General features: G+C 41.5%; 2 protein-coding genes across 2 annotated transcripts; both read right to left on the bottom strand.

Moving 5' to 3' along the window:
• Window positions 1-57: 57 nt before the first annotated feature.
• On the bottom strand, window positions 58-7,392 carry LOC141593027 (cysteine-rich receptor-like protein kinase 6). Its single transcript, XM_074413960.1, has 8 exons — window positions 6,353-7,392; window positions 4,471-4,614; window positions 4,251-4,369; window positions 3,730-3,940; window positions 3,360-3,600; window positions 3,115-3,268; window positions 2,980-3,031; window positions 58-501 (listed from the first exon to the last, which is right to left on the bottom strand). The coding sequence occupies exons 1-8, from the start codon at window positions 7,206-7,208 to the stop codon at window positions 476-478; spliced, it is 1,803 nt and encodes a 600-aa protein (XP_074270061.1). The 5' UTR covers window positions 7,209-7,392; the 3' UTR covers window positions 58-475.
• Window positions 7,393-8,268: 876 nt separating this feature from the next.
• LOC141593029 (cysteine-rich receptor-like protein kinase 10) lies at window positions 8,269-10,154 on the bottom strand. Its single transcript, XM_074413962.1, has 6 exons — window positions 10,010-10,154; window positions 9,799-9,917; window positions 9,496-9,706; window positions 9,077-9,317; window positions 8,822-8,972; window positions 8,269-8,737 (listed from the first exon to the last, which is right to left on the bottom strand). The coding sequence occupies exons 1-6, from the start codon at window positions 10,107-10,109 to the stop codon at window positions 8,462-8,464; spliced, it is 1,098 nt and encodes a 365-aa protein (XP_074270063.1). The 5' UTR covers window positions 10,110-10,154; the 3' UTR covers window positions 8,269-8,461.
• Between the last annotated feature and the right edge of the window lie 5,747 nt (window positions 10,155-15,901).

The following is a 15,901-nucleotide window of genomic DNA, read 5'->3' as shown; positions in this document are numbered from 1 at the left end:
GTTTGAGTTCCGATAGTGAGCCCTGCTTTGTATCGGATATTTTGACACCATTGTGGTATTGTCGCAATTGTGAAACTTGATCAAATATATTCTTCATTTTGTCTCAAAAAAACATAACATTTTCACACCACATGCTAAATTATGGCTGACTTGGGGAAAATGCAACTTGTACATTAGTTGCACATGGGATATACCCGTCGATTGTAATTTGGTTCACCTAGGTTCGACTTCAGTGACGGAGTCCTCATTTACGGATAATGGTATCGATTTACTTGATGAATGATCTGAATTATTAACTTCCTTAGGAAAAGATGTAATTACTCTTGGTCTTGCAAGGAAATTCGTTTGCTCAGGCACCGGGAGAGTAATAGAGTAACTGTCTAATGTGAGGACGACATTTGCCATTGTCGGTCTATCCTCTACCGATTCTTGGACACAGAGCAAACCGACTTGTATGCATCTAATTACATCGGTATTATTTGAGCATGAATCTCGTATTATCTAACTAGTATAAAAGCTGAGTTCTTTAGGCAATTTCTATTGGCTCCTTAATTTTAGGGATTAAAAAAATAAAAAAATAAAAACTCTTATCCCACGTTCTTGGGAAGAATTAATTACTCTCTCTCCTAAATAGTCACTCTCTCATGATTTAAAAGATTTCAACTATAATACAAACCATACAAAATATAATAAATTTTGGAATATCCAAGAGCTAAGTAATATTTTTTTTTTTTTTTGGAAACAATCCTAAATCAGGATTATACTCTCATTAATAAATCAGTTTTAGCGGTTTCAACGATGTAACGAGGAATAGACGTACCATCGAGGAACCTACTTACATCCACAGCACAAGAATGAGCTAGCAAATGAGCAGCTCGGTTAAAAGTTCGACAGACATAAGACCAAGAGACGGAATTAAAACCTACACACAACTTTAAAATCTTACTAATAACAATATGAAAATCACTACGCCCTAATGTACGACATTTCAGAGCCTCGATGACAGTCTTGCAATCACTTTCCACATGGACCCTTGCATGCTTCATCCGTTGAGCTTCCCGAAGCGCATTCAGAACCGCTTACCTCAAACTCCTCTCGACGTCGGCCTTCCCAACCCCATAACAAATTCTCATCCTCATCCCTGCACAGCGCCCCCAATCCCATTCCTTTACCTTCCTTAACACCCGCATCCACGCTAATTAACACAACCCCTGGCTCCACCGTTACCCCTCGACCAACTGTCACCCCATCACGGTCCCTCCCCTGCATTCCCACCAGCCGCTGCTCCCCTGCCCTCTCCATGCCATCGAGCTCGCCAATCATTCCCCGCACCCTCAACACAACATCCTCAACTCGTGCCACTCTATTTTCAAAAACCACCTTATTACGCATCTCCCAAATAGCCCAAACACCCGTCATAAACACCTCGAGCTAAGTAATATTTTGAATAAGAGAGTTTTTAAAAAAAGAAATGTTAATAAATACGGTATTAATTTTTTAATCTAAAGTTGAGATCTATTATGTGGGGTAGATTCTAGAGCATTCCATTAAAATTATACTCAAAAGGAATTTGTTATGAACATTCTTTAAAAAAGATCATAACCATCATTAAAATGAGTGGATCTAAAAATTTTGTGCATAAAAATACCGTATTGCTTTGAAAATCGATTTTTAAATCAACGAACATTTGTACTCCATACTAAAATTAAACTTGAAAAAAAATTACACATAAATTAAACTTGGAAAAAAAATACATATATATTACAAAAATAAGGGGAAAAAATTTGAGATAACATTTGACGAAATTGTATATTGATGAAGTTGTATAGAAAAATAAGGAAAAAAATACTCTTCCTCTTGAATATTTAGCCAATAATTAGCAATCAAGTAAGGCATGCAAGCATCTATCCAAATAATTTTGATAAAATTGTATAAACCATATGGAGGTGCTCGTGATTTATTGAGTGTGGTTGTGGTGGACTGCTGGTTGTGTTTTTTGGTTTTTTGGTTGAATGGAGGTAAGTATGAAGGTGGCGGAGTTGTAGATGAGTTTAAAGGGAGATTATAAGGGAAAGAATGAAAGAGGGTTTTTTATTAAAACAAAAAAAAAGAGTGAAAGAGGGTTAAGAAATAAGAGGGTGAGAGATTTACGGTACTCCATTGGAAAAATAAAAACCTATATTGTATGGAGTTTGATGGACAATTTTGAGTGGTTAGATGGGTACGGACTGAAGTATGATCCCTATTTATGGTCTCTATTATGCAAACCATGGCCATGAGCTTCTTAAGTGATAATAAACGTAGACCTAGCAAACAGGCAGTGTCGTATTATGTTCGTGTTCGTGTCAACTTTAAACGGGTTATCACTACCCCAACCCTAACCCAATCCACTACATAAACGGGTCATTTGTTTCAACCCTAATCCAACCCATTTAATTTTTCTATAACCCAACCCGATCTGTTTAACCCACTTATCTTTAAGCATGTCATTTTTAACCCAATTAACCTGTTTAACCCAATAAACTAATAAAATAAACTAAGCTTTATAGCCATATTATCCCAAAAATATAAATGAAAATGCATATTTTTAAGTTGTTTGCTTAAATTATTGACTCGACCCAAATATATTATGACACTTTTAAATAAATGGGTTATTCGTGTCGGATTCGTGTCAAAAGAGTTCAACCCTAACCCGATCCATTTAAGTTTCATGTCGTGTCCGTGTCAACCCAATTACTTAAATGGTCTTAACCCTAACCTGCTAACTTCGTGTCGAGTTATCGGGTCGTGTCAATGATTGTCACCTCTAGATAAACGTAGTATTTCCTCTATTTTACTATTATTCTTTGATTGTGAAAAATAAAAACTAGAATCAGTCGGTATAGTTATATACTTATATATTGCTCTATATATATTTCCTCTATATGTTGCTTGCATTTTTAAAAAGTAAGCCGCGCATTTTCTGCGCGGGTATAAAACTAGTTGGATCTACAAATTCGAGTGGCGTTCCTTCTTCCCATTGTCTCCAAGCCTGCAGAAATCACATCCTCTATGTCACAACTCTAAACTTTCATTTATTTGTTACGTTCCGTTAACATACGAAGGAGTACTTACATAGCTTAGAAGGTCCTGAACATCATGAGTTGCTTGATTCAAGCTGGTGGCTTTTCTTCCACTAATAATCTCCAAGACAAGCACACCGAAACTATATGCGTCAGATTTGATAGAGAATTGCCCTTGCAACGCGTACTCTGGCGCCATATATCCACTACATAGTATTTTAATCAAATTTAAACAACTGGGACGTAGAGAGTACGTTATGTAGGAGAATTTAATTAACAGTCACGGTATTTACTTACTATGTTCCTACAACAATGTTTGTATAGTTGCTTTGGCTGTGATCCACACCAAAAATCCTTGAGGTTCCGAAGTCTGAAATTTTCGGGTTCAGATCGTCATCCAATAAGATGTTACTTGCCTTAAGATCCCGGTGTATAATTCTAAGCTGGGAGTCATGATGGAGATAAAGCAACCCACGAGCAATGCCTTTTATAATGTTGTAACGCCTTTCCCAGTCGAGGAGTTGTCGATTCTCCTGCTCTGAAATATCATAGATCATGCATCATTTACATGTATAAAACTTAAACTTTGTCATCTTATATAACCTGTTATCAGACAATTTTATCCAAAAATCGTACAAAATTATGAACCGAGAAATGAATAACATACCAAAGATGAAATTGTCAAGGCTTTTGTTGCGAACATATTCGTACACAAGAAGCTTCTCTTGTTCAGTATAACAAAATCCTAGTAATCTCACCAAATTGCGATGTTGAAGCTTGGCTACCACCAAAACCTCTGTTTTAAATTCTTGTATGCCTTGGCTAGAGCTTGCGGATAGTCTCTTCACCGCTATCAACTGCCCGTTTGATAACGTACCCTATGCACACAAATTCGCATATAAGATACTCCCTCCTAGTCTGATTGTTGGTTCCCTTTCTTTTGGGCATCAAAATTAAGGAAACGAATTTGGACCACATAAAACATCCTATCCCACATGAAATTAAACACACAAAACTTATCAAAAAAAGAAAAAGAACCAACACCCGACTAGCATGGAAAATGAAAGAGGAACCAACAATCAGACAAGAAGGGAGTATATAGTTTTATCTAAATTACATTCTTTTTCCATTTCAGTTAATTAGTCTAATTTGAGTTTTTTTCCCTTCAGCGAAGAGTGTACTCTGTACCTTATAAACGCCACCAAATCCGCCTTCACCTAGTTTATTCTCATCCGAGAAATTGTTTGTCGCGTTGAGAAGCGTTGCAAAGTCATATTGCAAGGAATCGGCAATAAAATCTTGGTTAGCTACAACTCCAAATAAGAATCAAATTATTAAAGTGAGGAGATATCAACTTTTAAGCAGGTATGTAAGAGCAAATATTAGACGTAAATGGTGTTATTCTTACTCGTTTCGGCATGTGTAGAAACATCAAGTTTCCTTGCTTTGATTTTTAGAAGACAAATGCATATCAAACATAAGACTACTGAGAAGAGAAGCAGAGAGGCTATTATGATGGCAACAATCACTTTTGTTGAGATTTTCTTGTTTCCTATACATTCAAAGAATATAAGAGTAGTTACTAGTTAGTATTTGATAAAGAACTAGTTTAGATCCCGCGCAATAAATTCGCGGTATTTGGAGTTCTTATTTTTGTATTATTAAATTAACACCTCATTAATTTTTTATATTTATGTACAAAAAAAAACATTCATATCTCACGTCATTATATTTTGATATAAGATAAAAAATTGAGCCGTAAAATTATTCGAGAAAATTGAACAGTAAAATAATAGTGCTATCTCACTAATTGTTCATTTTTCTCGTTTTATTTTGTTTCGAGCAAAAAAAAAATTAAAACTGAAAATTAATCAAAGTGAATTGAGTAATGTGCTTAAATATATATATATTTTTAAAAGTTTTTTTTATACCACAAAACTAATGTTTTATAGTTTTATATTGTGTATACTTTAATTAAAATATTATAATTTAGTATTTAGTGAAAATTATATATATTGATGAAGATTAATTTTAATGAAAAGAAATATATAATAAAATACATTACAATTATTAATTTCCTATTCTAGTGAATATAATTAAATTATCAATAGCTTCCTTACTTAAAAAGATGCTTTTTGGAGAGAAAACTTGCGAGTTCACCTATTCATTTAGTAAATAGGGGATTATTCAGAGAAAATATGCAATGTAGTAGTATGGTGCTCGAGATAACACTTGACAAACAGGTCAACTGGGTTCGGATCGAGTCATTTCAAGTAGGGTCACTTTAGATCTAGCAAACGGGTAAATCAGGTCCGGTTCATTTTCGGGTAGGTGATTACTTGTTATCAAGTTTTTTAGGGATAACGATTAGGGTGCTATAATAAACATTCAAGCCGCCGGGTTGAATTGGGTTGGCAATTCGGGTTTCGGGTGAGATTCAGGCCTTCAATTCGAGTGTGGGCTGGGTTCAGGTCAGGTTATTTGGGCCTTGTCTAGGTCACTTACGGGTTTGCAAGAATTCGGGTTGAGTCATTTCGAGATCAAGCCATTTTCATGTTATTTAGGCATATACAATGGATTAGTGCAATTTTCTAGTGGGGTCAAGCCCGAGACCTTAGTTCAAGTATCGGATCGGGTTATTTGAGTCGGTCATTCTGATAGTGTCAGTCTTGCCAGCTCTACCATAAACTAGTGGGCTATTCCTCTTACCCAGTCAAATAGTCAGACAATCAAAGTCTTTTTATATTAATCTTAAGTAGTCGAAGTCTTTTTTAATTAATTTAGAACATATATAAGTAGTCAAACTGTCAAAGTCATACTCAGTGCCCAACCAGAGTCAAACACAATATTCAATCGACTCACGCCTATTAATATTGTCCCGACTCAAACCTGACCCATTATTCAGCATATATAGATGTATACGATAATTCAAAATAAGTGAAATAATACAACAACAACAACATCAGAGCCTTAATCCCAAAATGATTTGGGGTCGGCTGACATGAATCATCCTTTCGAACCGTCCATGGGTGCACGCACGCCTCAAAATGCGAATAAAAAAGGGAAAGTGCAGCGCGTCGCTTCTGAGGAGACGCCCCAACGATGTTCAAATTCCGATTCATGTCCATAAAATGTGACGAAGTTTTTATGCTGGCTGCCACAGACCTACCGCAACCCTCCTCCTTTATCCGGGCTTGGGACCGGCAGCGAATGCCCGAAAACACTCACAGGCGGAGTTAAAATAAGTGAAATAATAATTTGGATAAATTAAATGAGAGATATGGGAGTACCGTTCGAGTTGTTTGGTATAGGTATGGGTTTGGAATCAGAGGCCAAAGACAGTGATGGGCCTAATGATGGCAACGGTGACGGTGACGGTGGAGGTGCTTGTGGCAGATACGAAAGGTTGAAAAAAGGGTAAGCCTCAAACCGTACAATGCAGCTCGGCGCCAAAACCCGACCACCCGGCTTTTCATGAAAGAGTTGGATCGACGAGTTCAAACACTGGTAACAATCGTTAGGATTTAAGTCCGGTGTACACTGTCCCAACCCATATATAGGCTGAATCGCCGAATAATTCACAAAATCGGTTGCAAATTTCTTAAATAATCCACCTTCGGCTGCCTGAACCGCGATCACATTACTAATCATATTCGTTACCACGTCCATGTATTGGATTTTGTCACCGATTATGTCGCTAGCATGCCAGGCAATCCTTGCAGGTAAATTATCCATATTATTGAAAAAAGACGAGTTTGAATACCGAACCAGACACTCGTCGTACCATAAAATAGCCACCTTCATATTAGGACAAATCGTTGGAATGCCGGTAGTGATAGCGGTAGCGACACATTGGTGACACGAGCTGATGTTCTGGTCCCCAGTGCAAAGATATTCGCCATAGACAGCTTCTATTGACGGATTACCGACTGTGGTTCTATAGAAACCCGATGGGTTGTTAGTCGCGTTGGAGGCGAGAGTGCGAAAAAGGGTGTTTAAATTGGTTTGATAAGTACTTCCGTTGGTGAACATTGTGTCATTACTGCAGAAGTGGGCAAATTGGGCTGACGCGGTTGTCGATTGATGTATGATTGTTACGATGATGAGCACCGGTAAAAAGGCTAATAAACAGCTACTTTTATACATTTTTGTGCTTAATTAATTATTAATTGTTTTGATGAAGAGTATTGTGTGAACCGTTGCATTTGTTTATGTAACAAATACGAATATTTATTGACTACTATTATACTGTTATGTGTTCAATCATTAAAAGGAAAAAAAAAAAGTTGATGTTGATATTTTTCAATGTGTAAAGTTCTGCGAAGGAGAAAATCAAGTTCCTAACCAAGAAAAGTCATTAAAGGAGAAAATTCCTAATCAAGTTCCTCCCCTTTTAGGAAGGGCACGGGGATAAGGAGATGAGTATTTGTTGATGTTGATATTTTTCAATGTGTAAAATAAGTATTGTTGTGGGGTAAGATGATTAAAATAAGATAAAGTATGAGTATTGTGGGGTATTGTTGTAGGGTGAGCTTATTAAAATAAGTATAAAAGTTTGCCAAATAAGGAAATATGGAGAGTATTGTGAATAGACCAAAAAAGAAATAGGGAGAGTTATTTAGAATAGAAGGGAGTATATTGGTTATGAGTTTGGCATTGGATACGATCGATTTTATTTGTGTTGAAAAAAAAAAATTTGTTAGTTTTTAATTTTTTGGCTCTAAGCCTCTAAATAGTAGGCCCTATGTCTACATGTTGGACCATATATGTATCAATATCTTTGAGTAATTATGCATACAGCTGTGTATCAACAACTACATAAAAGGTTAATAAAAGAAGTTGACTACATTGACTCAAACAAGTTGACTACAGTCTACATAAAAAGTTTGGAGTTTAAGCTTTAGAAATGCAACCTTGTTAAAATTTATGAGTAAGAGTTTTACGACTCTAATAGTTTTATTCGGCTCTAATCCGAATTAAACTGGATAATATATACTGAAAAAAAATCGAGTGTTTTGGACTCTTTTGAACCTTGTGTACAATTTGTGGAGTCTTCTGAGCGATATCAGTTCTTAATTTTTTTTATTGTGTCATGTTAAATGTTAAAACGGAGGGAAATTGTGTAGCGCATTATGTAGCTAGACTTTGTTTTAGTGCCGATAGTAAGCCCTGCTTTGTATCGGATATTTTGACACCATTTTGGCAATTGCGAAACTTGATCAAATATAATTCTTCGTTTTCTCTCAAAAAACATAACATTTCTCTATATATAGCGAGTTTTACATGCTAATTATGACCGACTTGGGGAATATGCAACATGTACATTAGCTGAACACTGGATAAACCCGTCGATTGTAATTTGGTTCACCTAGGTTCAAGTTCAGTGACGGAGTCCTCATTTATGAATGAACTGAATTATTAACTTCCTTAGGGAAAGATGTAATTACTCTTGGTCTGGCAAGGAAATCCGTTTGCTCAGGCACCGGGAGAGTAATAGAGTAACTGTCTAATGTGAGGACGACATTCGCCATAGTCAGTCTATCTTCTACCGATTCTTGGACGCAAAGCAAGCCGATCTGTATGCATCTCATAACATCGGTATTATTTGAGCATGAATCTCGTATAATTGGATCCACAATTTCTAGTGGCGTTCCAGCTTCCCATTGTCTCCAAGCCTGCAGATATCAAATTATATTTGTTACAACTTTACTCGACTTTAAATCATTTTTACTTTTCGTAACATACTAAGGAGTGCTTACATAGCTTAGAAGGTCCTCGTCGTCACTAACTTGATTAAATGTACTGACTTTTCTTCCACTAATAATCTCCAAGACAAGCACACCGAAACTGTATGCATCTGATTTGATGGAGAATTGCCCATGCAACGCGTACTCTGGTGCCATATATCCACTACAAAATTATCATTGGTAAGTAATTCCACATGTTTAATTAAGTACTACCTTTGTTTCATTGAATTGAGGAACTATAAATTAACAGTAACCGTATTTACTTACTATGTTCCTACGACAGCGTTTGTATAGTTGGTTTGGCTGTGATCAACACCAAAAATCCTAGAGGTGCCAAAGTCTGAAATTTTAGGATTCATCTCGTCATCCAACAAGATGTTACTTGCCTTAAGATCCCGATGTATAATTCTGATCCGAGAGTCGTGATGGAGATAAAGCAATCCACGAGCAATGCCTCTTATAATATTGTAACGCCTTTTCCAATCAAGCTGTCGTCGATTTTCCTCATCTAAAACATCATAGCCTCATAGGTCATACGTCATTTATTTACATGAATAAAACTTTAACAAGGTAATTAGTCTTAAATGAGTATTAAGTCTCTTGGAATCCTCTTAACAGTAATTTATTATCCGGCAATTTTGTACAAAAATCCTACAAAATTATTAACGTGGTAATGAATAACGTACCAAAAATGAAATTGTCGAGGCTTTTGTTGCGAATATATTCGTACACAAGAAGCTTCTCTTGTTTAGTATAGCAAAATCCGAGAAGTCTCACCAGATTCCGATGTTGAAGCTTGGCTACCACCAAAACCTCTGTTTTAAATTCTTGTATGCCTTGGCTAGAGCTTGCGGATAATCTCTTAACCGCTATCAATTTCCCATTCGATAATGTACCCTATGCAGTATGCACACAAATTATCATATAATTAAGTTACCTAGTCTAATCCCTCTTGATGAATATCGATACTAAGTTACATGTGAGTGTACCTTATAAACGCCACCAAATCCGCCTTCACCTAGTTTATTCTCGTCTGAAAAGTTGTTTGTCGCATTAACAAGCGTTGCAAAGTCATATTGCAAGGACTCGACGGTGAAATCTTGGTTGGCTATATTCAAAATAAGATTCAAAAGTAAGGGGATGTCTACTTTTGAGCATGTAAAGAAAGATCAAATGTTAATGTAAATAAGTAGTTCTTACAAGTTACGGCATGAGTCGAAACATCAACTTTCCTTGCTTTGTTTTTTCGAAGACAAACGCAAACGCATATCAAACATAATGCTACTGAGAACACAAGCATAGTAGCTATTATGATGGCAACAATCACTTTTGTTGAGATTTTCTTCTTTCCTATGCATTATAAATTGTTTGAGAATTGTTAGTATTGGATAATGAATTATTATGAAAAACTATGCCATGAAGTTGTGTTGAAGTCTCTTCCTATACTTAGTGATGGTGCCCGAGATTAGACCTGGTAAACAGGTCAACTGGGCTAGGTTCCGATCGGGTTTCGAGTCAAGTCAGGTCACTTTTGGATTTGGAAGAATTCAGGTCGGGTCATGTCATTTCAGGTTCGGGCCATTTTCAGGTTGGCTATTTTCAAATTATTTAGGGGCATAATGGATCATGTGCAACAATAACTTTTCTGGTCTGGTCATATTTATTCAGGTCAATTTGGGTTACGGGGGCAATCTCAGGTCCATAGTTCGGGTGTTAGGTTGGTACGTACGGGTATGGTTATTTAGGTTGGTTATTCGGGGAGTCAGTTTGACAGGTCTACTCGGGATAAAGTAGAGTAGCATCGTGGTTACCGAATAGCAGCACGCTAAATCCCCCCTATAAGGTAGTGAGCTACTTCTCCTACCCGGTCAAAAAATCGAAGTCTAAATAGTCGAAGTCTTTTAAAATTGAGTAGGTCTCCTGAGAGACGGTCTCTTAATAAGCTTTATTGAGAGACCATTGTATAATTTTAAGAAAAAGTGGTACTAAAAGTAATAAAATAGGTACAAATCATGATTAACGATAAAATGGGTACATGTATTAGGTAAATAAGTACGAAATTACAATGTTACGATCAACAACAAAAGGGGTACGTGTTCCGGGTGTAATTCCAGAGCAGATGTTTGATACCACTCGTAGCTAGTTGAATGATGTCCTTGCTTGAATCCTCCTTGCGGTCTCCTGAAACGATGAACAAACTGAGGGCTCGGCTTTGGCCGAGCGTACTCACTCCGACGCTCAAGTCAGTAAACTTAGAGAGGTAAGTTGTTGTTACTTGGCTAAGAGTGTATTGTAGAGAGATAAGGAAGATATTACCAGATGAATAGTGTTTATTAGGTCAATTTGTGGATCCTTTCCTCAATGAAGGTTGAGGAGTATTTATAGGCATTCACCTTTTGTCACGTAGTGGCCAGGTGGCCAAGTGGCTATTAGGTGAAAAGACCGTTGTACCCTCGGCCGATGGACCTGTGGCAGGCTCGCCGAGGGTCTTGGATATGAGTACGCGGATTTGTGTCCCGGCTGGCTATTTGTCTGGCCGAGACCCAGGTGACAGGCCGATGGGCTCCGTCGGCTAGACTGTTCGAGTCGTTGACTTTACTGTGGATACCCTTGACCTTGCTCAGTATTGTTGACTTGGTCAGCGGTGCAGAATATGCCCCATCAATTTGCCCCCAGCGTAGTCTATGCCGTGGCATGGGCTCCGATGTATGTTGAGCGTATATTCTGCGCAAGTATTTTGCAAAAATTTTTGCGTCGGCTTCTTCTGATGCATCGGCTTGATCATTCGTAGGCCTACCATATCCCCCCTCCACATGGATGCGTAAAGGGTATCCGATGTGGGAAAGAATGTGATGTCGGCCGAGACCAGGGCTGAGAGTGCCGGTTATTTCTGATTGCCCCCGGCCGGTGCTTCCTGGCTTGGTCGATCATGTGGCCGGCGGAGAGCAGGTGCCTAGGAATTTGTTGTGGGAGATGAACAGGCGAAGAGATGTGAATGGGCGTGTTGAATACGCTTGGTAACTGTAGCATTGATTGACATTTAACTGTTGCAACGATTGACATTCCGTGGTTGCATGTCTGACACGTGTCTGCTTGCTGATTGGTTGACGCTTCATGGGCTGTGCCCTGATTGGTCCTTCTTCGTGGGCTTTTCCCTATAAATAGGGCAGTTTTTCCGTGATTTTGGCCATTACTTTCATTTCCTCAAATTTTCAAAATTTTCTCCCAAAATCTTCCTCTTTCTAAACTTTCAAGGGCTTTCTTTTCTTCCAATCTTCGGTCTTCGATCCGGCGAGTGTTTTTTCTTTGAGGTAAACAAACAAATTTTCTTTTATTTCGTTAGTAATTTGCGAACATGTCCTCTGTTGACGCTGGGGCTAGCACTTCTGCGCCGGGGGGTTCCCCGTCGCGCTTTGACGAGGAGGAGATACTAGAAGCCGTCCCGTTAAGGTTTGGGGGCCCTAGGTCTCCCTCTCCCGTTGCTGGTCCGCCCCTCCGGGAGGAGTTGGAGGATGAGGATGATGCTGATGATGAGGGGGCTCCCGTTGATGGTGGAAGGACGACTGTCCCGGATCATGGTGAGGCCTGCACGACTGGCCTCGACCGTGCATTTACAAATAAATTCGCAAGCAGTTCCGGAGAGACTCTTTTCGGAGATCATTTCTCCTTCGGTGAGGGGTATAAGATTGTTATCCCTAAGGAGGGTCAGGCGGTCTGCTGTCCTCCCCCGGGTCATATTGGCGTGTACATTAGGCATCTGGAGTATGGGCTCCGGTTTCCTTTGAATGAGCACGTCATGGCCATTATCAAAGCTATGAACGTCGCCGTGGCCCAACTGCATCCGTTGGCCATGAGGACGATAGTCAGCTTTGTATGGATCTGTCTTTTTAGGGGGGAGGTCCCATCAGTTAACTTGTTTCGCCGCCTCCATAGTCTTCGGCCGTCAAAATCCGGCAAAGTGGGGTGGTACAGCGTACAGGCGGAGCCGGGCTACGTCTCTGTGAACAAACTCACCTCTTGCAAAGACTGGCCAGGGCGATGGGTGTACGTCCAGGTGCCGGATGACTACCCATTGCCTCGGTCATTCCAGAGCCCCGTTCACTTACGGTGTGAGACCCGGGATGAGTATGAGAAACACATCATCCGGGGTGGCAAAGTTAAGATGGACACTTCGTTTGTCCCCCTTACTGTGGATGAGAAGCGGGCGGTGCAGCTGTTTGATGCTAAGGAGGGATGGCTGCCCCCAACTCAGATTATTATCCAGGATGAGCTGCTATGCCGCGTCGGCCTCATACCGGCCCTCAGCTGGGGTGAGTGGGGTCGGTGTGAGGCCCACCTTTGCTTGTTATGTTCCTTTGTCAGAGCCTTGTTTTACTTCCTTTATGTAACTCTTGTTTGATTTCTTGCAGATCGGTTTGGGCGGGATCTGTCTGAGAAGGACTTGAAGAGGCTAGGGCTTGATAAGGACGGGAAGGTTGTCAATCTGCGTCCTACGGCTGATCCGAAAGATCGCAGGCTATCCCCCAACGAAATCATGGAAAAGCAGACTAGGGGGTTGGATCGGGAGACGGCCCATGCACGGGTTCTTGTAGGCGTGCCGAAGAGATCGAAGAAGGCAGCGTCCAAGTCGGCGGCTGTCTCAATGGCAACTCCTTCTTCGGCCCCGGTGGCCGAAAAGGTTCATGTGGAGGTGATCAACATTACTGAGGAGGAGGTGACCGCTGCTAAGGTCCCTTCTCCGAAGAAGAGGAAAGATCCACCGCCGGCTTCCAATGTTGCCGGGGAGAAACCTGCCTCCACCAGCCCTCCGCATAAGAGGGTCCAAACCGGTACGGATTTAACTTGTGGTTCGGATTTAGCCGGTTCGTTGGGCGTTCCTGATGACAGACTTTCCGATGTATCAATGCATGGTGACATGGATGCTCTGTGTAAATTTTTTGTAGATCCATCATCGGCTGCCGGCGTTCTGACTGAACGGCCATCAGAGAAACAGCCTGAGAAGGTCCCTGAAAAAGCGGGTGATAGAAATATCACCGTGGACTCCTCAGCTCAGCAAATTCCTCCCACCGAGCTCGTGGCGGAGGGTGAGAGAATATACAAGAAGTTGGGGAAGTGGATCCGTTTAGCCGGCTCCCTCGTCACGGAGCAGGAAAAGGCCGCGGCCCAATCTGGGCCACTGATTGCAAAGCTCAAGCTTGATGTCTCTGCTGCGAAAGGGGAAGCCGGGAAGGCTAAGCTGGATCTTCGTATTGCCGAGAAGCGTGCGGAGGAGGCTGAGAAGCTGCTGAAGGCCGAGAGGGCCAAAGTTGAGTCGGCTGATGGTGCCACGGCCAAGATGATGGAGGAGCGGGATAGGTATAAGGATGCCTACGACACCGTGGTTGCCAAGAGGGACGAGTGGGAGGATCGGTTCCAGAAGCAGGCGGAGGTGCTTAGGGACACACAGGCTATCCTTGCTCAAAAGGAGAAGGATATTGTCATGCTTCAAGATGATCTCCTCCCAAAAATGTGCGTTCAATTCCGGGACCAGGCCGAGGAGGCGGCTAAGGAGGCAATCAGAAGGCTCGACCCCGACGGCACTTTCCCGTGGGATAAATATGACCAGATCCTGGATGAGCTGGCTGAAGCTGTGGAGACAGCGGCTGCTGAGAAGGCGGAGGCGGCGAAAGCAGCTCAGATAGCGTTGGCCAAGACGGCCTATGATGCAAAGGAGGCCGAAAAGGAGGCTGAGAGGCTAAAGGTGCCTGAAAATGTCGAGCCTTCTCCTGAGCCGGCCACCGTAGATGCTGCTGCCTCTGATAGAGGGAAGCAACAGGCATAGGGAGACGGGCGGTCGTCTCCGGACTCACCCGGCATCTCGGATAGCCTTAGCTGTTCGGGGGCCAACTATTGAGCCTTTCCTCCCTGCCATCTTTTGGCGCTTCAATTGATATGTTTGTAATCTTTTGCTTTTCTTTTCCCTGTTTGTAAAAACTCTCTTGGTAGGTTGTGTTTAGGCTTGCCCCTATGGGGACGGCCGTCGTCTTGTATTCTTCTTTCACCTCTTTTAACAAAGTTTATCCTTTTGGCCTTTGGCTTGGCCGAGGCATTGATCAACCACCTTTGTTTGTCTTTTTGCGTTATTTAATTCAGTGCCTTCGTTTTTACCTTTGGTATGGCCGAGGCGGTTTGAATGCATATCTCAGCTGCGTAACGTTTTCGATGTATCGGTTATTGTGTCCCCGTCGATCTCGGCCAATTGCCAAGGTAACGGGGTTATGGCTCGGCAGCAATTCTTCTAGCGTACCGGTCATTGTGTCCCCGTCGCTCTCGGCCAATTGCCAAGGTAACGGGGTTATGGCTCGGCAGCAATTCTTCTAGCGTGCACGGTCATTGTGTCCCCGTCGCTCTCGGCCCAATTGCCAAGGTAACGGGGTTATGGCTCGCAAGAAGAATTCTTCTAGCATACCGGTCATTGTGTCCCCGTCGCTCTCGGCCAATTGCCAAGGTAACGGGGTTATGGCTCGGCAGCAATTCTTCTAGCGTACCGGTCATTGTGTCCCCGTCGCTCTCGGCCAATTGCCAAGGTAACGGGGTTATGGCTCGGCAGCAATTCTTCTAGCATACCGGTCATTGTGTCCCCGTCGCTCTCGGCCAATTGCCAAGGTAACGGGGTTATGGCTCGGCAGCAATTCTTCTAGCATACCGGTCATTGTGTCCCCGTCGCTCTCGGCCAATTGCCAAGGTAACGGGGTTATGGCTCGGCAGCAATTCTTCTAGCATACCGGTCATTGTGTCCCCGTCGCTCTCGGCCAATTGCCAAGGTAACGGGGTTATGGCTCGGCAGCAATTCTTCTCTTTGGGTGGCAACTATGGAGGGGACAAGCACTTGGATGGAGAACTTGGTTGTTTCTTCATTTAAGATCACGCGTTGGGGTGTCCACATTGGGTTTGGACACCTCCGCCGCTATACAAAGTACTTTCTTAAGTTGTCTGTGTTCCAATGGCTCATCAAAGGCACACCCTCCATGTCTGTCAGCCGGTATGTACCCGGCCTCATTTCTTCAACCACCTTGTAGGGACCTTCCCAGTTGGCCGTCAGTTTACCGTGAA

The sequence above is a fragment of the Silene latifolia genome, chromosome 7 (assembly GCF_048544455.1).
Source record: "Silene latifolia isolate original U9 population chromosome 7, ASM4854445v1, whole genome shotgun sequence".
Lineage (NCBI taxonomy): Eukaryota > Viridiplantae > Streptophyta > Magnoliopsida > Caryophyllales > Caryophyllaceae > Silene > Silene latifolia.
Note: the sequence above shows the minus strand (reverse complement) of the source record. Positions and strands in the feature narration are given on the sequence as shown.

What these genes read in the sequence shown, in the direction of transcription:
- LOC141593027 (XM_074413960.1), bottom strand. Translation starts at nt 7,208, where the DNA reads ATGTATAAAAGTAGCTGTTTATTAGCCTTTTTACCGGTGCTCATCATC. An exon ending in CCTTGACAATTTCATCTTTG is followed by an intron (nt 3,601 to 3,729) that starts GTATGTTATTCA and finishes ATGATATTTCAG; the next exon opens with AGCAGGAGAATCGACAACTC. An exon ending in CGAATTTGTAGATCCAACTA is followed by an intron (nt 502 to 2,979) that starts GTTTTATACCCG and finishes TATACTAGTTAG; the next exon opens with ATAATACGAGATTCATGCTC.
- LOC141593029 (XM_074413962.1), bottom strand. Translation starts at nt 10,109, where the DNA reads ATGCTTGTGTTCTCAGTAGCATTATGTTTGATATGCGTTTGCGTTTGT. An exon ending in TTCGACTCATGCCGTAACTT is followed by an intron (nt 9,918 to 10,009) that starts GTAAGAACTACT and finishes TTTTGAATATAG; the next exon opens with CCAACCAAGATTTCACCGTC. An exon ending in ACGAGGACCTTCTAAGCTAT is followed by an intron (nt 8,738 to 8,821) that starts GTAAGCACTCCT and finishes TGATATCTGCAG; the next exon opens with GCTTGGAGACAATGGGAAGC.